The sequence below is a fragment of the Zingiber officinale genome, chromosome 2A (genome assembly GCF_018446385.1).
Source record: "Zingiber officinale cultivar Zhangliang chromosome 2A, Zo_v1.1, whole genome shotgun sequence".
Lineage (NCBI taxonomy): Eukaryota > Viridiplantae > Streptophyta > Magnoliopsida > Zingiberales > Zingiberaceae > Zingiber > Zingiber officinale.
Genome location: NC_055988.1, coordinates 36154661 through 36177121, shown reverse-complemented (window position 1 = coordinate 36177121; position 22461 = coordinate 36154661). Strand labels below are relative to the sequence as shown.

The following is a 22461-nucleotide window of genomic DNA, read 5'->3' as shown; positions in this document are numbered from 1 at the left end:
CGGGGTAAAATCCCAAAATTAGGGTTTACTGTAGCAGTATTGGTGCGCTACTGTAGCATTACTGTAGCAGTACTGTAGCAGTCGACTGGTGGTTTCATCAGTCTACTGGTGCAATCGACTGGGGCAGTCGACTGGTAGCGAACAGAGGGTTGGTATCGAGCCGTTGGGCTGCAACGGTCGAATTTCCACGAAGGGCAGTCGACTGCATGTTTTGGTAGTCGACTGGTAGGCGGGGTTTTCTAACCCGTGGCCTATATAACCAAGCATTGGAAGCTTGGTTGAAGTTGACGAAATTTGACTTGGTTAAAACCTAATTAGTAGTCACCAAAGTGCTCAAGGATCTCTTGTGTCCAAGTGTTCTTGGTTGAAGTTGTGGTGAGGTTTCTCCACCCACAAGGAGCGGTTTGAGCTAGCCGGAGTTTCCGGGGACTAATCCACCGACGGATTGAGGGATCGTCCACCTTACAGACAGCAGTGGAGTAGGAGCATCATCTCCGAACCACGTTACATCGACGTGCATTGGTTTGCTTGTTCTTTTCTTTATCTTTAGCTTTCATATTCGTAATTTGTATTGTATTATTCCGCTTGCGCACTAACGAATACGTAGGAAGCCATCGATTTGAGTGAGACGCTATTCACCCCCCTCTAGTGGGCACATCGGTCCCAACAATTTTATCCCCCCAGGGCGCCCGGAACCCTTCCAGGCGCCCCGACCAAGGCTATAAATATAGCCTTGGTCCAGAAGCTTTTCAACGAACTCATTACTTGTAATTCCAACGCTTGTGCGCTTTAGTTTATAGTTAAGATTCTGTTTTCTACACTTCATTGTTGTACGAGGCTTCTCCGCCCGAAGGAGACTTTTAGTGAGCTTAATCTTCCTTGGATTAACAACCACATCGGTTGTAACCAAGTAAATAGTTTGTGCCTCGTTTTTTCTTTATGCTTTTAATTTATCGGCTTACCTTATATATACAAGTGTTAGCTTAAAGAGTTCGAGGAGGGTTTGTCTTTTTGTGTTTGTACGATAGCCAACTCCCTCCTAGCCGGCCGCAACGACCCTACAATAATTTCTCTTATGCTATGTTTTATATTATAAAATTCATTAATTGAGTTTAAAATCAAATCACAAACATATAGAATATACACCCACATAGTAAATTTTATTTAATAAATAACTAAGACAATGTTTAAGGTAATATATCTTTAGAACATCTCTCAAATATAACAAATATCTTAGAAGAATTCAAACTAGATGCCTATGCCTACTTTAACCGCTATGGGAATCCTAATAGGAAGCATGGTCACCCTCAGGGGCAGTAAGATCCTCCTCCATAAGAATACATGCAGAGAAGTCACTCCCTCATGTGAGTGAGTTTGTCGGTGTACATACCACCCAATTTCTAAACCAATCATACTGAGCACCTTTGGAGACCAATTATCTTGTGGTAAAACATGCATTTAAGCAGGCAAGAATCTCAACTCCTCCTATGTATATGAAAAAACATTTTAATATTATCGTAACAAAGAGAGACCTACCATATGCAAAATAAGAACCCCTTAGAGCACTTTATCACAATCCTCAACTAAGTCAAATTAAAATATTGTCCATCCACTATGATGGATGTTATACTCATAATGAACTCCCTAATGGCTAGCCACAACAACAACACACTTGCTTGGGAACCACCCTATAAAGTATCCAATAAGGTAATACCCTAGTGATTCCTCTACTATGTCGATATCTTTGTATTGGACCTCTAGTTGTCCACCTTTCTTATCAAATTACTATAGTTGGGCTATTTGTTCAATGCACGGGTTGTCCTTGAATAGGCTCAACCAAGGTTTGACCATCTTCTCAGTTTCCAACACTTATTGTGCTTTGCCTATTGTAGCTTGATGTGGAACCATGCAAATGTGTTGCTTAGGCTATCGATTGTGTGGTATGGTCTCCTCAACGGGGTGTGTATGCTGGATCTCCCTCGTGTATAGAAGTATGCTCCCCTTCTACAGCTAAGGTGTCCATTACCACATTAGCTTCAAAGCCCATCACATCAACTTCCAAGGCTACAACATTAGCTATGCCATATCATCAATCCCCACTACTACATCTATTGCATTAGGATCAACCCTCCTAGCATTAGCGTCAGCTGGTTCATCCACCTTAACACCTTGTGTAGACACATGATAACCATTTGCAAGGACACACTACATGTTAGAACATTTACATGGTTAGAAGTCAACCCTCGTGTCTTCATTTTTCCCATTTGTCCTAGGTACAGACTTGCACCATTCAAGCACAACAACACCACTAAAAGAGGAAAAGACAACAACCTATGACCCTACACATGCCTAGGACTATGTCGCTTCATAGTCCAACTCTCTCCATTGTTTTCTGTGTAATACAAGTAATGCCACTATCCGTTAGAAGTGTAGGTTCTCATCAGTCGACAACCCTAAAGTAGAAGCCACCACAACCTGCTATCCATTGTGCATTGGCATTATTCATGTGCAACCATTAGCTCCACCGGTAGTTCAATGACAACCTACCCCATGGGTTGGTATAGATGGTTTATACAGTGGTGTTGCCATAAATAAATATTGGATTGATTCCTAGTGGATGCAAAAGCCCCACAGATTATCTCACCTCCTTTTCGCACTACAATTGTTGGTTGAAACTCCCCGTGATTTATCTATCTATATCTAGTTAGGGGACCGATGATACTAAGCCTCTTGGAATGAGCGTTATCATTTTTATCACAAGTAGTTCAATGATAGTAGGGGCATAGCCAGAAATGAAAACTATCTAGGTTGGCCACAAACTTTACATGTTTCTTTTATGCTCACATCCTTCACGGAGGGTAACTGTCAGTGGAAGGAGCACAAGAGGTTGTCACAACCACCAATGACGTTATGTTCACAAACCTCTCTGGGTCAAACACCTTTGGTCTCTCCCACGCATCAAAATCCCTATTGATCGCACATGCATTCACATTGGATCGACGGGTGGTGGTAGCATAGGGTCGGGGTAGCTATGGGTGCCTTTGGTGTTCTGGAGTACAAGAGGTTGACACAACCTCTAGTGACGTCATGTTCACAAACCTCTCCAGGTCAAACATCTTTGGTCTCTCCCATGCATCCGAATCCATACTAATCACCCATGTGTTCATGTAGATGGCCGTCCTAGGAAGAATTTAGTACTTGTTAATTAAATGATCGACCGCTAGTGGTAGCACAGGATTGGGGTAGCTACGGGTGACCTTGGTGTTCTAGAGAGGATGGTCACGACGATAAGACAGAGTCAACGTCACTTGTGGTAGGGAGAGTAGCGATAATGAAACTCTCGACGAGGACAACAGTTAACCCGACACAGTGGTATTGAGGGAGGAAGGCGACAATACGGGGCTAGGGCAATTGTTGCAGTGATGGTTATGCAAATATCGTGTGTTATTAGGGAGAAGGGAAGCCGCAGTTATGCTCGTAGAGTCACAACTGGATACCTGCAAAGAGGACCAAGGAAGTTGGCTTAGGCGCCAATATAGGTTGCTCGCATGACATATCGTGAGCAGTGAGTTATGGCGTCATGCGCAATTGGAGTTGAAGCAATTGGGACGAGAAAATTTAGATTAATTAAAAATGTGGGGTTGAAAAGAAATTTAATATATATTTTTTAAAATGGATAGAATTGGAGCTCACCTTAACCAAAGTATGATTCCACCCTTGAATGACAACCAATATCACCCCACTACACAACCTCTTTTGCCTTTCTTTTGTCACCTTCTCCGAGAGAGAATGAAGAGCTGGCTTCTAAATTGGAGTTGACTGAGATTTTTCGTTTTAGGATGGGTAGATGTCATTGTAGCCTTCAATTTACGAAGTTTATATGCACTTGTAGAAAAATTACTTTATTACTCCATAAAATTAATTAGCAATCTATGGAATCGATTATTTGAAGTAAAAGTGTCAGTCAAATATGATATAATATGTTATATTACTCTCTCTCTTATTTTTTTTAAAAATGTTATTTTTAATTTTTTTTATCAGGTTGGGTTTGCGATGGAAAGTAGGCCACTGTCATGTTCGTCTAGTATGACCGGAGCTAAGATTCTTGGTTAATTTCACCAAGTAGTCGGGTGTGTGGGCTGGGCCCAAACCGCTTTCATTGACGCAAAAATACCTTTTTCTTGTGTGGGAGACCCTTAATCTCACTCCTCGCCTGCCTTCGATCGCTCGCCGTTGTTTCCCGATCATTTCCTACGCCTCCCCAAAATCCTAAACCTCCGGAACTCTCCCTCGCCGATGGCTAGCCGACTTGTACAAGGACAAGAAGGAGAAACAGGAGGGCGTCTCGCCGACCCACCTATTTCTTATCCTATCATCCCTGCCGGCGAGCAGACCGTCTGGGCCGACGTCAGTCCCCTCATCGCCTCCGCCTGCAATGGTGATCCTGCTCGCCTATTTCTTTTACGCTCTCCAAATGTCCTATTTATTATGCCGATCCAAAATACTTCTTGAATAAGTTTGATAGTTTTCCTTATTATTTCCTGAAAATATGGTATTTGTTGATGTTTTCCTTAAAATTCACGGTGGGAATTGTTAGCGACCTACAAAGAATTTGCAACCGTTGACATGGTCCTCATTTGTTCTATCAGCGCGTTGGAGTATCCGTACTATAGCAGTCCATGTTCTGCTCCTTTATTCTTGTTATGGTTCTTTAATAACTGAAAAACTGAACGAAGGAAAATAAATGTTTAAAAGGAAGACAGCTGATATAAGTTGGAAAACGAATTATTTTAATCTAGTTAAAACATATAAAGTTGTATTTTTGATGCGGTTGAATCTTCTGTCAGCCTTTTTTAAATTCTGAAGTTTGTTATTCCCAAATACGAATAAAGTAGTGGTCATAAGTCATGTCCATGGTCACCCTACATCATTTCTATAACGACAGTTGTCGCACAATGCATAGTATGTCTAGTTAAATGACACACTCATCACTTAATCCTCTATTGACATATCTGTTGTTGCTCTAAATTATTCCTTTAGAAACCTGCTGTGGTTTCATATGCTTAACGGACAGATTTATATTTTTAATTACTAGATTGTTGTGAGGAGAGGTAGTGGATGAGTTAAGAAATTATAATACCAGCGATAAATATATGAATGCAATGCAAACAAAGAAAAAGAAATCATTCTAATTTGCTAGGAGAAATTCAGGCCTTTGTCCTTTCATAGCAATTTTGTCATAGGTTGTCTTTATGAATTCATCCTCAACATTTCCACTTTCATACCCAAGACTACTATGAAGATGTGGACATCATCATTGCCCAATGATAAATTGAGTTTTCTTATTCATGGGAAGGAATGACAAAAGAGGAAGGAAATGAAGTTAAAGCTCCGGAGACTAATAAACTATACCAATTTTTTACTCACTGGAAGAGACTTCTAAAGATTCATAATGAAGATATTATGGTACGTAAATGAGAAGACATAAATGATTTTATTTTATTTACATACTGGAAAGGATAACCTAATTCAAATTTGAAGATGCTTACAACTCCCTTAGAGTTGAGTACTCTTTAGTGATAATAATGCAAAAAAGAAATTAATTTAATTTGTTAATTGTTCAATTTTGGTGTGATGAAGTGTAGTTTTTTTTGGGGTAGTAGTTTAACAAATTAGTGGATTTTTTTTTTGAATCTAAAAATTGTTGTGGCAATATATTGGGTATCTTTTAGCTCAGTTTGATTTATCTCTTTAAGACCCCTTTTCTTTGCATGGAATAATTGTCCTTGTGCTTCATTGAATTCATCCAAATTCTAATTTTGGTTACAATTGGTGTTCCATTAGAATGATTTAGATTCTTCTACTTCAACTAGTAAAGTTGCCTAAAATATATCACATATCCATGTTACATTATCATAGCACATATGCACTACAATTGATATGAAATGATTGTTGGTGCTGAGAATTCCGTTCTGTGTAAATCCCTTTAACAAAAATTTGTACGAGCACAGAACCTTTCCTAGCAACCCATATGCTCGATCAAACATGTGTTTGATCAATCAAGCAAGTTCTTGATTGATCAAAGCGCATCTTGATCGAAGCACAAGATCGCTGGCCTCTTGTGTTGGTATTCAAAATCGATACGTAAAATCGATACAAAGAAAAACGAAACTAGATACGCAGCGGAATTAAAAAACTAGTTGTACCTTTCTTCGTAGCTAAAGACCTCAAGATTTTCTGTTGTATTTCTCTCCTCTTCTTGGACGTCGTGTGGGCGACAATCTACCAAGACAACACCACCCTCTTTTCTTTTCTTCCAAAACCACCGGCCATACAAGAGTCGCTAGAATGGGGCACCTTCTAATCTTCTTCCTTCTCTTCTTCTTCCTCTTCTTTCTGTTCTTCCTCTTCTTGTTTTTCTTGCTCTTCTTTCCTTTCTTCAAGCTGCCGCCCACAAGTGGATAGGAAGGGGCGTCGATCACTAAGTGAGAAGGGGCCGCTGGCCACCAAGGGAGAAGGGGGGAATAAGGGCGCCGACCCTAAGCAAGGAGAAGGAGAGGGAAAGGGGGGGAGGAGAGTAGGTTTGTGCCGCCGACCCTAGGAGGAGGAGAGGGGCCGGCAACCACAAGGAGAGAAGGGATTATAGAGAATAAGAAAGTTAGGTTTTATGGGCCACATCCTACTCCTTTTTATAGACTTGCCGTCAGTTACAAGGAGAGAAAAATTAACAAAATTTTGTTTAGAAAAAATCTAAACAAATTATGTTAAAACAAACCAAGTTAAATTAAACTAAACCAAGTTAAGTTAAACCAAACCAAGTTAAGTTAAACAAAACCAAGTTAAGTTAAACCAAACCAAGTTAAGTTAAACCAAACCAAGTTAAACCAAACACGGTTATGGATGGGTGGATGTGAGGCTTCATAGAGGCTATAACAGGGATGGAGAGGAGAAATTGGTTTTAGCCTCCTGATGGACTTGAGCTTCTTGTGTTCGACCCGAACACCCAACTTAAGTTCATCAATAATAACTCATACCACTAAAGAGTCATTATTGAACTACCGCACCAATCCCATATTACAATATGGGCTCCTACTTATCATGAGTGCGTTAATCTCCCTGTGTTTAAGATATCGTATGCCCGTTAATTAAATAAGTTACTGACAACTTATTTAATTAACATCTGACTTCAAGAGTAGTACCACTCAACTTTATTATCATGTCGGACTAAGTCCACCTACAGGGTTTACATGATAATCCTTATGAGTTCCTCAAGAGGACATCATCAACCTAAATAAATAGGACATAGTTTCCCTTTATAATCAACAACATACCATATAAATGATACTATCTCCTAACTTATCGGGCCTATTGATTTAATGAATAAATCTCACCCATTGATAAGTTAAAAAAATAAATACTAAGTATATGTGTTTGTTATTATATCGGGATTAAGAGTATGCACATCCATAATAATAGAAGTTCTGTTTTTTATATAGTCAGTATATATCGAACAACCTCAAATGGTCTTGCTCAATACACATATAGTCTACTAGTGTAATTATATAGTTAAGACAAACTAATACCAAATTACACTACAATCGTTCCAAAGGTTTGTCCCTATCCATCTTGGTTGTGAGCTACTATTTATAATTTATAAGGAATCGATAACATGATCTTCTGTGTGACACCACACACCATGTTATCTACAATATAAATTAAATGGACAACTGCATCGACATATATATAAATATAAAATGCAGATATTTGACCAAAATAATTCTCATTTCAAAATATCTCAAAAACAGATGTTCATACAAAAGCTAGGCTTATAGTATATATCCCAACAATCTCCCACTTATACTAAAAGATTATGTTGTCATATATGCTGTCATACATCTGATTCTCATCCCCTCAACATGACCATTAAAAGCTCATGCCGGAAGGACCTTAGTGAAAGGATCTGCCAGGTTATCTGCTGATGCAATCTTGGTGACAACAACTTCTCCTCGCTTTACGATGTCTCGTATCAAGTGGTACTTGCGCTCGATGTGTTTACTTGCCTTATGGGCTTGTGGTTCCTTTGAGTTTGCTACTGCACCACTATTATCACAATAAATTATGATAATTTTGGGCAAATTAGGAATCACATCTAAGTCTATCAAGAAGTTTCTGAGCCATACACTTTCTTTGGCTGCCTCAGAGGCTGCCACATACTCAGCTTCCATGGTGTAGTCCGAAACGTATTTCTGCTTAATACTCCGCCATGTTATGACTCCACCTCCCAAAGTAAACACATACCCTGAGATTGACTTACTATTGCCCCTATCTGATTGGAAGTCAGAATCTGTGTAACACACAGGGAGCAAATCATCTGCCTGGTAAACCAGCATATAATTTCTAGTCCTTTTTAGGTACTTTAATATATGCTTTACGGTAGTCCAATATCCCTGTCCTGGGTTACTTTGATATCTGCTAACCATGGTCACGGCAAAATAGATATCCGGTCTTGTATATAGCATCGTATACATTAGGCTTCCTACAGTCGAAGCATAAGGAATTGCCTTCATCTCTTCTATCACCTTTGATGTTTTAGGACACATCTCTTTAGATAAAGGTACTCCATGCCGAAAAGGTAAAAACCTTTCTGGGAGTTTTGCATGCTAAAACGAGCTAGGATAGTATCAATGTATGCAGCTTGGGATAAGCACAACATCCTTTTCTTACGATCCCTTATTACTTTGATTCCAAGAATATGTCTACATTCTCCCAAGTCCTTCATATCAAACTGTTTGGACAACCATATCCTTACGTCTGACAACACTCTGACATTGTTGCCAATGAGCAAAATGTCATCTACGTATAGTACAAGAAATACCACCACGTTTTCGTCACTTTTCTTGTGTACACAAGACTCAACCGGACACTGAATGAATTCATAAGACTGGATCACTTCATCAAACCGGATGTTCCAAGATCTCGAAGCTTGCTTCAGTCCATAAATGGACCGATTGAGCTTACAAACAAGATGCTCTTTGTCCTTTGCAATGAACCCCTCTGGTTGCTTCATATGGATGTTTTCTTCAAGACTTCCGTTAAGGAAAGCTGTCTTGATATCCATTTGCCAAACCTCATAATCCATATGAGCAGCAATAGATAAAAGAATCCGGATAGACTTAAGCATGACTACCGGTGAAAATGTTTCCTCATAATCGATTCCCTCTTTTTGAGTATACTCCTTCGTAACAAGCCTTGCTTTAAAGGTTTCCACCTTCCCGTCTATTCCACTTTTTCTTTTGTAGACCTATTTACATCCAATGACTTTTATACTATTTGGTGGTTCTATAAGCTCCCAGATTTGATTAGAATATATAGATTCTATTTCAGAGTTCATTGCACTTTGCCAAGATGCTGCATCTTTATCTTGGAGTGCTTCATCATATGTCCAGGATCAGGTTCATGCTTATCAGGGATCAAGTCCGAAGACTCCCAAAAACATGAATCTATCAGGTTGCCTAACAATCCTCCCACTACGATGAGGTACTACCTGTAATTGTGCATCATTTGTGACACATGTTGCAGTTACTTGTGGTATCTCATCTTGTACCGTTAGTACTAAATTAGACGTGTCCTCTCTTATTTCCTCAAGAACAATTTTACTCATGGACTTGTGGTTCATTACATAATCCTTTTTTAAAAATCGGGCATTGGTGTTAACAATGACCTTTTGATCTTTAGGACTATAAAACAAACCACCTTTCGTTCCTTTAGGATATCCCACGAACAAGCGAACTTCTGTACGTGATTCCAACTTATCAGCGTCTCCCTTCAACACATGTACTGGACTACTCCAAATCCGAATATGTTTCAAACCAGGTTTACGCCCATTCCGCAATTCTGTGGGAGTAGAGGGTACTGACTTAGAAGGTACCAAGTTCAGAATGTACGCCGCCATTTCCAGAGCATATCCGCAAAATGAATTTGGTAATTCTGAATAACTCATCATTGATCTAACCATTTCCATAAGAGTCTTATTTTTTCGTTCCGCCACACCATTCTGTTGGGGTGTACCAGGTGCAGACAATTGGGATTGAATCCCGACCTCTGATAAATAATTCCTAAACTCTCCTAAGAGGTACTCTCTACCACGATCTGACCGTAGTGTCTTGATACTTTTACCATGGCGTTTCTCCACATTAGCCTTGTACTCTTTGAACTTATCAAAGCACTCAGACTTGCGGCGCATCAAGTAAATGTACCCATATCTCGAATAGTCGTCTATAAAAGAGATAAAATATTCGAAACCACCTCTCGCCTGGATAGTCATAGGTCCACACAAATCAGAATGAACAAATTCCAACACTTCTTTAGCTTTATACCCTTGTGCCTTAAAAGGTCTCTTGGTCATTTTTCATTCTAAGCAAGATTCGCAAGTTGGAAAGTTTTCCACCACCAATGAATCCAAAGGTCCATCGGCTATTAACCTTTGAATCCTACTCAAGTTAATATGACCTAGCCTTAGATGCCAAAGATACGTTTGGTTCATTTTCGAAGGCTGCTTTCTCTTATTAGAATTAGAAGATGTGTTATTAATTTCCATTTGTTATATCGTGGGAGTTATTGGATTAAGAGTATATAAATTGCCAACCAACGCACCAGAATAGATAACCACCCTATTTTTCTTGACAACCACTTTATCATCAAAAGAAACAGAATATCTGTCCATAAATAATTTAGAAACTGAAATCAAGTTCTTTCTAAAACATGGTACGTAAGACAATTTTTCAAAATCAAAATTTTATTTCTATCAAAAGGTAAATAAAATCTCCCACTGCAACAGCCGCCACTCTCGTAGTATTGCCCATGTAGATGGTGATTTTCCCTTCATGTAGTCGTTGGGTTTCCTGGAACCCTTGCAATGAATTACAGACATGATCAGTGGCTCCCGTATCTACACACCAGGTACTGGTAGATAACACCGCTAAACATGTTTTAATAACTAATGAATGAGATATACCTTTATTGTTCTCTTTATGCGAGGACAGTCCACCTTCCAATGTCCAGACTGCTTGTATGTCAAGCACTTGCCCTTTGGCTTCTTTACACCTGCATGCGGTCCAGTCCCTTGAGGTCGAATCACTTTCTTTGCTGAACTAACTTGTTTCTTTTTCTTCTTCCTGCCTTTTGGCTTAGAAGCAGAAACGTTTTCAGCAATATGAATTTGAGAACTTTGACGAAATAATCCTTTTGTTGCTCGGAGTTCTGTCAGAAGTTCCGCCAACGAATAAGTCCTTTTGTTCATGTTATAGTTCAGGCGGAACTGCTCAAAACTCTTGGATAATGTTTGGAGAATGATATCGACCTGAGTTTCCCATCGATTTCAGCTCTAAGGATTTGTATCTCATTTAAGTGAGCCATTATTTTGAGGAAATGATCCCTCACGGGTGTCCCCTCAGTCATGGTGGTCGTCATCAAGTTTCTCATAGCCTCCTGCTTGGCAACACCGATTCTGGTGTTTGAAGAGTTCTTTGAGATTGAGCATCATGTCATAGGCAGTGGGTAGGGCAACACATTTGATATAGAAGCCAAAATGTAACACCCCACCATCTCATCTGCCTTGACCCATTTCCTATGTCTCTCTATCTCCTCTTCACTAAAATCCTTATCAGGCACGCTAGGACAGACCTCAAAAAGTACAAATTTGTATCCTTCAAGAGTTAAGACAATGTCAAGTTTCGTTTCCAATCAATATAATTGAGACCAATAAGTTTGTTTTCTTTTAAAATGACAACAAGAGGATTGAAAGTCATTTTGAAATCCTGAGAATTACAAAATAAAATATTTGGTAAAAATTTTAGAATTTAAAATAATATTGATTCCTCGAACAATATAATTTAAATTCACCAACACCTCAAAATACTGTGAATTTCGTATGCCACGATAGTGTGGACGTATACTAATTCAAACATTTGTAAGAGGAGGTTTTATTCATTAATTTTATTATTTTGTCAACCTAACTTTATGACAAATAAAATTAATAGTTGGTTTGTCTTCGGTCACACAAATAATAGCAATGACTCCAATGGGGAGGATACTATTAAATGCGTTTAAGTATATACTATTACTTGATATTTAGTCTATTAATTAGGATTGTGTCCCTTCAGATGGAGAAGATCACACATACCTAAATAATTTCCTATAATCATCTATAAAGAAAGTTTGATCTAGTGATCCGTAAGCAAACTCATCCGATATGGAGGAAGGCACTTAAAGCCAACGCGCAAGTTTGAATGCATCACTTACAAATCAGTAATGGAGATCGTGGAATTTATTTAAATAATCCTTCTCCTACTTAGTTATTTAAATTGAGGAATTTTAATCATGCACACACATCACAACACACACATCACAACACACACATCACAACACATAAAAACAACATATAAGACAATAAACATGAAAATAAAATTTCCAACTATTATAGCCTCATCCAACGCTGTCCTCCAATATGCCGCCAATGGATCGCTGTCCTCCAATGTGCCGCCGATGGATCAAGTCGCCACGTCTATCTCGTTTCCTTCTCCGCCGCGCCTCTGGTCCTCAAAATAGCACCACACATAGCAAGGATACAAGCCGCAACAAAAATAAAATTTTACATTTAGCGATCCTATATTCCACAAAGGAATTTATATGTAATCTAAATCGAACAGAATGTAAACAACAATAATAATACTACGGCAACAGACCGTATTTAATTATTACAATCATGCACACACAACAACCTCGACATGCCCGAGGGTTCAAATGACACATAAGCATACAAAAAACCATAATAATTGGATCTAGGATTCCTGCAACCATAGAGTTAATCTATCTAACACATCCTACTATTATCCGGCATAAACTTATGTATGATCAGTGCATAATTTACCTGAAAACTAATCACACAGAACCAGAAAACTCGCTCTGATACCAATTGTTGGCGTTGGGAATTCCGTTCTGTGTAAATCCCCTGTACAAAAATTTGTACGAGCACAGAACCTTTCCTAGCAATCCATATGCTTGATCAGACATGTGTTTGATCAATCAAACAAGTTCTTGATTGATCAAAGTGCACCTTGATCGAAGCACAAGATCGTTGGCCTCTTGTGTTGGTATTCAAAATCGATACGCAAAATTGATACAAAGAAAAACGAAACTAGATACGTAGCGGAATTAAAAAACTAGTTGTACCTTTCTTCGTAGCTAAAGACCTCAAGATTTTCTGCCGTATTTCTCTCCTCTTCTTGGACATCGTGTGGGCGACGATATACCAAGACAACACCACCCTCTTTTCTTTTCTTCTAAAATCGTAGGATATAAAAAAAAGTCACTAGGATGGGGCACCTTCTAATCTTCTTCCTTCTCTTCTTCTTTCTCTTCTTCCTCTTCTTGCTCTTCTTCCCTTTCTTCAAGCCGCTGCCCACAAGTGGATGGGAAGGGGCGCCGACCACCAAGTGAGAAGGGGCCGCTGGCCACCAAGGGAGAAGGGGGGAACAAGGGCGCCGACCCTAAGCAAGGAGAAGGAGAGGGAAAGGGGGGGGGGAGGAGATTAGGTTTGTGCCGTCGACCCTAGGAGGAGGAGAGGGGGCGACAACCACAAGGAGAGAAGGGATTATGGAGAATAAGAAAGTTAGGTTTTATGGGTCACATCCTACTCCTTTTTATAGACTTGCCGTCGGTTACAAGGAAAGAAAAATTAACAAAATTTTGTTTAGAAAAAATCTAAACAAATTATGTTAAAACAAACCAAGTTAAGTTAAACCAAACACGGTTATGGATGGGTGGATGGGAGGCTTTATAGAGGTTACAACAGGGACCGAGAGGAAGAATTGGTTTTAGCCTCCTGATGGACTTGAGCTTCTTGTGTTCGACCCGAACACCCAACTCAAGTTCATCAATAATAACCCATACCACTAAAGGGTTATTATTGAACTACCGCACCAATCCCATATTACAATATGGGCTCCTACCTATCATGGGTGCGTTAATCTCCCTATGTTTAAAATATCGTATGTCCGTTAATTAAATAAGTTATTGACAACTCATTTAATTAACATATGACTCCAAGAGTAGTATCACTCAACTTTATTATCATGTCAGACTAAGTCCACCTGCAGGGTTTACATGATACTCCTTATGAGCTCCTCAAGGGGACATCATCAACCTAAATAAATAGGACACAGTTTCCCTTTATAATTAACAACACACCATATAAATGGTACTATCTCCCAACTTATCGGGGCAATGGATTTAACAAATAAATCTCACCCATTGATAAGTTAAAGAAATAAATATTAAGTATATGTGTTTGTTATAATATCGGGATTAAGAGTATGCACATCCATAATAATAGAGGTTCTGTTCTTTTATATAGTTAGTATAAATCGAACAACCTCAAATGGTCCTGCTCAATACACACATAGTGTACTAGTGTAATTATATAGTCAAGACAAATTAATACCAAATTACACTACAACCGTTCCAATGGTTTGCCCCTATCTATCTTGGTTGTGAGCTACTATTTATAATTTATAAGGAACCGATAACATCATCTTCTGTGTGACACTACACACCATGTTATCTACAATATAAATTAAATGGACAACTGCATCGACAACAACAACCAAGCCTTGTGCACAATATGCCTTTTAGTGAAAATTTAAGAGGAAGCAACCCAGAGGGAGAGTGTCATCATGTCTTTCACCTACATATTAAGTTAAAACCTTTTCTAATTGAGAAAATTCAACTACTTTCGAGCCCAAGATTTAAGATTTAACTTGAAGCAAATGCCAATCCATGCTTGAACAAGCAAGTAGGAGGAGAACAAACATGGGGTATTATTCTGTACGATATCCTAACCACTTTTTATGAATCAGAATTGGTGGACCTTGTATGGTGGTATTTTTTAAGTGCCCTTTTCAACCCAAGTGTATGCTTATTTTCCTCATCTCTAGTAATAAATTATAGCATGAGTTCTTATGGTTATGATAAGGATATCATGTACTTAAGGTGGGGCAAAAATTGCTAGAATAAATTAAGGTTGATCCCAACTTTGTATTGTGAAGGTCACAAGATGTACTCTGGAGAAAGGTTGAGCCATTGATATACATGTGATGTAGCAAGAAACATGTTGGTAGGAGGAAGGATTAATGTTGATTTTCTCAGCATATATCAATTACTCTTGGCAAAAGAATATGCTAATCTTCATGATTAGCAATTTGTGGTTTTGCTTACATGGAATGATGAAAGTGATATTGGCAGCGGGATATAGCTGGATCTATTTTGCCCATATTGTTTGGAGATTCGTTACCCATTCCTAAATCTCCTTGCCTTTGATACAATTCTATTCCCATTCTCCACTGTAAACCAACTCAAATCAAAATTTCCCTGTCATGTCTTGCCATGCACCAATTCTCTTAAATAAAATACCATCGCAGTTTCAATTAGAAATCAATCTCATCATTTTTCCACAACTTTCTCTACTCACCCTTTAGAAGGGGAGCCTTGGTGCAACTAAACTTGCTACCGTATGACTCGAAGGTCACGAGTTCGAATCATGAAAACAACCTCTTGCAAAGCAGGGTAAGGTCATGTACAATAGACCCTTCCCCGGGACTCCACGTTGGCAGAGTTTCGTACCAGACTGCCCTTTCCTCTACTCACCCTTTATAACTTTATGAGTCTCTTAATGACATTTAAATATAAATTAAACTAAATGGAAAAAACGTGATTTCGAGATTAAGAAAGACTTACCTTGCATTGCAAGAGGTTGTTTCCAGTTGAACCCTGGCCACCATGTAACACGACAACAACTTTATTGTTGCGCTAATGCATAATTAAGGTTATATACAAGATTCCCGGACGCCGCATTGCTGGAAGTTTCATGCACTGAGCTGACTTTTTTTTTAGAGATTAAGAAAGACTTATAACAAATCCCATTAAATTGTACCACTATTTAGATTTTATCACTGCAAACAATATGAAGGGGAGCCTTGGTGCGATGATACAGATGCCGTTGTAGAGGTCATAGGTTCGAGTCTCGGAAGCAACCTCTTGCAAAGTAGAGTAAGGTTGTGTACAATAGACCTTTCCTCAGATCTGCATTGGCAGGAGTTTCATGCACCGGGCTACCCTTTATCACTAGAAACAATATCATTACATGAAGTTTGTCAAGTGCAAACTAAGATAGCAGATAATTTAATTAGAAACAAACACTAACTTCATTTTGTGTTCACTCTGACTTTATGCTATTTAATTTCTATTATACTAATGAATTGCAACAGTAGGATTAATATTCTTGGACAAGGATGAGCAATACCAAGCCTTGTCTTGTCACCAACTGGGTTTATGAATTTCAGACTAATCCCATGTTATAACATGATCATCTTTGGCCAATCTCACATTCCCACTACAATCAGACCTGTGCACTACATACTGGTTTGAAATTGTTATCCCTTGATGAAAGCCACAGAATTCAAAAGTGCACTAAGATTTTTGATCCTTTGATATATATACAAGTTTATATCCTCTGAAATGGGAGGTCAAGGTGCTATTGAAAACCTAAAACAACCTATATCAGAAAAAAACAGCTATGTTAGTCAATCATTGCAGTTTGTTGCATGGCCCAATGACTACAGTTTTACAAAGAGTTATGAGGGGTATGGAGGGTGCTTACCAATATTTGCACTCAAAACTTTTTTGGACAATTACATATTGCCAATTATGATTTGGAATTTTAAACCTTGGTTGAATGTTTTGATAGGGACTGAATCTTTTTCTATTTCAATTGAAATTCATCTAAATTTTCTTTGATAACATAAAATGTTTCTCCATTGTTTAGTGGGAAAAGATTTGTCCTGTTTTTGTCAAACATTTGGATATTGAAAAAGGTAGATACCTTCTAAACCAATGAAAGATGAAAAAACACTAATCTGCTCCTACATACTCAAAGCTTCTCCCCTTGTTGACCTTGAGTTCTCTTGGTTCTTGTTCCTCAAATTGTTAGAATGATTGCTAAGAGCTTCCTCTTTCCCAAGGTTTTGCAAAAATGCCTACTATACAAAGTTGTTTATGGAAAAAAAAACTTCAGCTGTCTTCTTAATCCACATAACATAGCAAGCTATTATTTCCCTGATTCTGGTGCCTTGTATAGCTTCTAAATCATCACCTTGTCAGCTTTAAACTAATGGACTAAATTACCAAGAGACTTGAATATAGCATTTTAGTCATATCAGTTTGCAGCATATATTTCCTACCAAATAACCATCAGGTTTATTGGTGGGGCTAACTAACCAAACTTTTACACAAGTTAAAGAAGATTCGGCTAAATGAAACCATGCTAAACTTGTGTCTCTTTCTTTGATTGACATGCAAATGTTTATATATCCATTAATCTCTAAATTTCAATGGAGCATTTGCATTTTCCTCTTTCTATACGAGATGCTTAATATCTAAGGCATACTTATCAACTATGATGTTCAATTTTGCTGGCTACAATTATGTAGAGTATTAAATCTTAGTGGCTCAACTTTCTTGTCATTCAATGCTTTATTTTCTTTGGTCTGATTTACTATTTGAGGTTTGTGTGTGTTCATCTATATACTTACATATGTATAAGGATTAAACAATTTGAATTATAATCTGCTGGTGGGCCTCTAGAAAGTAAGGACAATATCTAATATTGTTTTGATTCAAACTACAAGTTTAAGTATGTACAGAATGTTCTAACTGCATGGCATTCCTTATACAGCTAGTCAGCTGATGAAATATTTTCAAGCAAGAATTTTCAGAGCAATGAAAGTTTTTGATACCTGTATATTATTTTTGTATGTGGTAAGCGTCTTTATTGCCTGCCATTGTGCGTCTAAGCTAATTACAATGTAACAAGAAGCTGCTTTCATACCATTTGTAACTTCGAATTTGGTGCATTTGATGACTATGGAGTATTGTTAGACCAAAGAACAACTTTGACAATGTTATGTCTATATGTTCAGATATGGTGTATGGTCTGCTAAATTGTTGAATCAAAATTTGTCTTTCTTGTTTGTAAAAATACATCATTGTCAGGTCATGTTATTGACTCGACCTCTTTATATCAATAATATTTTGCGAACTTATACTATCTTGTATCTTTTGTTCACAGATCTTCAAGATGGTCAGCTCATACATGGAGAAAATTTCAGCCTTTTTGCAGCAATGTCTGCTCTGGAGGTCTGAGCCACATTCCTGTTTGTTTTCCTTCATTGCCATGATAACATATGGTTACATACTTACATGTGTATAATCCATGCAGTTTGTTTGTGTACAATACTGAGAAATTTAACTCTATTTTATATGGATTGAATCTATGAGAAAACTCAGTCTGATTATATTTTAGACAGTAAGATTAAAATTAATGTACAATAGTTTGTGCAGCAAAATCTTGATATTTTACATGTAGGGATGAGTTGGAACTTCCTGCTGAAGAAAAATTTCTTTATCAAAGTTACCTTGCCGTCACCCTCAAGACCTTGTATTAGTATGTATCTGAGAGTCTTTTGCCCCATGAGTTGCATTGGAGTAATACAGAAACACAGGCTGCATAGTGACAAGGCAGACAAATACATGCAGATGATTAATGTAAGGAAAATTCAAAATGGGTAGGAAGAGGGCAAGACTAGGTTGAGAAAGTGTGGAGGAGAAAACTTACACCTGCGACTATAACCTTTGTTGTTGCTGTTAGCTGCTTATCATCGTTGGTTACTGAAATTCCTATGTTTCAGTTTTGCATGTTGATGATCTTGGTGTCTTAGTGACACAAAGCATGGCCATTTGCCAAAATTGACAACAAGAGAGAAGAGGAGAGTAGTTCAAGGGGTTATTAAACAATAATTTAATTCATAACTAATTCAATATTAAGTATCTTACTAATTTGTCTATATATATTTTATCCAAAGATAAAAACGATGATAACTTACTATTAAGTTAGCTAATAGACTAATATAAAAAAAAGTAAACTATTGATTGAATCAAGAAACATGTAAATATAGGTTCTTCCTCCCATGATATAAGGATAGTATAAACTATTGTGCTGACTCATCTAATAGAATAATCTATATCCATTGTATTAAATAAGATTTCCAATCTAGAAAGACCAAATCTTGAAAGCTTCTTTGCCATTCTTGTCCATCAATGAAAACCCCATGAGTTAGACAATAAAGGTGTAGATGGAGTGTGATACATGAGATCAACAAGGTGTGAATGATGAAGGACAAATGGAGCTCCGGTGTCTTAGTTTGTGTCACAGTGAGGAGTCCGTATGCCTTGGTCAGTGAATCTCATAATAAGGGCACCCTCATAATAAATCACTTGTCTTCCTGCCCCATCATCATGCAGGAGTTTATATATGATTCTAACACAAGGATGCATGCATCAGTTGATCCCATGGTGAGAGAAAAGACAATGGGGAGACTACAGAAGATAAAAAAAATAAAAAAAGTTTACTTCATTTAATACTAAGTTTACTTCATTTAATACTTCACATCATGTGCATCACTTGGCTCAATTCGATTTCTTAACCATCTTCATTACTGAAATAATACTGTAGTTTTTTTGTATGCTCTATGTTGAGTATGAAAAATAAGGACAAGGGAGTGCAGAGTGCTCACTGTCTTTCTGAATAGGTATTCTTTATATGCTTACACTTAAATCGCCTTCTCATGTAATGTTATGGGGTGTATACCATTTGTCCGAGTGAGTGTTATTGCTAAATGGAATTTGATAATATGGGATCAAAAGAGAAAAGAAAGGAGAAGAGCAATATTGAGATCTGTTGTGTATATGGATGTTGAGAAAAAGGAAGTTGACTCAACTAGCTGAAGTTCAACACTGAAAAATGATTTAATTTGGTATAGTAGCACTTATATTTTTTCTGATAATGCTCATATCCAAGGAAAAACATTTTATAAAAATATGCATTAAACTTTTCTAAATCTGGAGACATGTTTTTAACAGAAAAAAAGGCATTCAAAAAAATGTGAAGAGCACCATGAGGAAAAGCAATATTGACTTTGCCTATTTTTAACAGAAGAAGGCAATAAACACTAAAACAACATCCCCAGAAATGAATGGAACTTTCATATGAAGAATCATAGTCACTGCAGTTTCAATCAAATAATTTTTTTTATCATTCCAAAATTCAGGCATGAGGAAGAGTGAACAATGTCATGAGTACTTATAAAAGAATTGAAGTACAAAAATCATCATAAGAATTATCAATGCATGTGTAACAAAGTCAATTTGAGTTGAATTTCAGCAATGACAGAATGAACATCAGAATCGTCATTCATCAAGGTACAAAAGAAGAATGCTGGAGTTTAACTCCTCAAATTTGACTACTTGCATATTGTTTTAGATAATGGATCCAAAGATGGACGCTGGAGTTGAAAAATGTGGATACTACTCGATCGAGGAAGCTATAGAAAATAATGTTGCTCCAGTTCCTCTCAGCTTGAACCCGACTCTTGATGTTCAACGTGTGATTGATGTCATTGACCATCTTTTTTCTTGTGAGGTATTGAAAGCACTTTTGTTTTCTTTAAATCTATTTAGGACTATAGAAACTTCTACATTTATTTGACATATTTGTTTGACAGGCTACTTGGTACAAAGGTCATACGTTGGCACAAACTGTTTTTTCATGCATATATCTCTTGAGGATTGAACGGACATCTTCACATGCATTGCTGCATTCATATTGCAGAATTATGCGAGCTACTTGTAATGCTGTTATCTCTGTAGTTTCTGATTCACGTACACATGAGGTATTTTCGTATCTAATTAACTCTTCTGAGTTAACATGGCATTCACCAGATCAAAGTGGAAATTCATTTTGATAGTCATGGGTCATTGATTTAATAAAGTTATTTTTTTCATCATCTTATTCTTGAATCCTTGGCCTATGAAAAATTTGAATATCCCACTGTTGTCAAGCCTGCTTATAATATCAGGCTATTTGACGTTAAAAAATAGCATTGTATTATTATTTATGTGTGCATAGTTACATGATTAACAGATGAGAATAGTAAAAGAACCTTCGTACACTCTTATTCAGACTTTAAACCTTAGTAGAAGTTACCCTTTTCCTGGGACTCATTGGTTCAATGGTTTCTGAAAGATGTTATGACACCATAAGATAGATCTATTTGCCTCAGTTGGCAATCCTGTGAAATATAAGAGAGAATCTTAAAACAGGGATTTTATTTTTGCTTGAATGTTCAGCACAGTGAGATTAAATCATTCTTTATAGTCTTTTCAATAAACTGTTCTCATCAAAATCTGATAAATAGACTAGATGTACTACAAATAATACAAACTTGTAGAGCTAACTCCTGAGGCTCAAACTTAATTGAGTTAGGGGGTTTTACTTTTATCTCCTAGGATATTAAGGCTTGCTTCAAATTTGGAATTTTTCATTTTCTCTTGTTGAGTTCAGGTTGGGAAGGTATGATAATTGCTTTATAGTTTCTATTTTAAGTTTGCTAAGTTTAATATAATTATGGATTTACAAATTTGTTCTGTGCCAAGTGGCAAGAGCAAAATACCACATTCTAGTTGTCCACTGATGGGCAAAGTTGGGTTGAGACCTTGAAACCCTCATCGGGTTGTTTGATTAATTCTTTTCTCATTTGAAGGGTTCTGCTCCGTGCAACAATGATGAGGGGTGAGAAACTTCAGTAATGTCACAACACAAGGAAGGTAAGCAACCTCTTATGTGACAATCTAGTGGCATAGTATAGGCAAGGGACATCTTCTTTGATGATCAAGTTACACAATGTGACACAAGTGAAGCGAGAGATAAGCAACTTCTTTTCCCTCTCTTCCTTCCCCCAAAATTGTGGATGACTGATGGGTGGAGGGAAACAGATCACATTTTAAAAAAAAACTTAAGTGGAAAGGAAGAGAGAAGATAGAGGAAAAGGAGAAACATGGGACGGAAGAAAGGGAAGAACGACAGATGAGCTCGTGGTCGTTGTGGCCACGAATCACAGCCTCTGTGGTTGCAAATTGGGGCCTTCATGGCTGCATATCGTGACCTTTGTGGTTGTCAATTGCGCCTCCGCGACTGCAAGTTGCGGCTAGGCCATGAGCTTATGGTCTCTGTGGTTGCGATTTTGTTGGGCGACTTGGTTATGGGAGCTCGTCAGGAAGTCTTGAGAGCTGCAATCTGGCCGTGAGCTTGTGGCCTTCGTGGTTGTGATTTTGTTGGGTGACTTAGTTATCGGAGTTTGTTGGGGGGAATTGCAAGGGATGCGATCCCGCTGTTGGTTATTGGAGTTCATTGGGAAGTTGTTGTGAGAAGGATGTAGACTTCGTTCCACCAGATTTCGTGTGGACAAAAAAATAAGTACAAAATGATCGACAGACAAATTATGAATCTGTCCA

At 37.8% G+C, this 22461-nt stretch overlaps 1 protein-coding gene across 2 annotated transcripts in view; it reads left to right on the top strand.

The window, feature by feature from the left end:
- Positions 1-4177: 4177 nt before the first annotated feature.
- LOC122041032 (N-alpha-acetyltransferase 35, NatC auxiliary subunit-like) overlaps positions 4178-22461 on the top strand; it is a 95797-nt gene continuing 77513 nt past the window's right edge. Inside the window, exons 1-2 of one of the 2 annotated variants that reach the window (XM_042600568.1) lie at positions 4178-4438; positions 18182-18249. In XM_042600568.1, coding sequence (XP_042456502.1) covers positions 4297-4438; positions 18182-18249 — 210 coding nt within the window. In that variant the 5' untranslated portion in view covers positions 4178-4296. The remainder of the gene's footprint in view (positions 4439-18181; positions 18250-22461) is intronic. The other variant, XM_042600567.1, reaches the window with a different exon arrangement.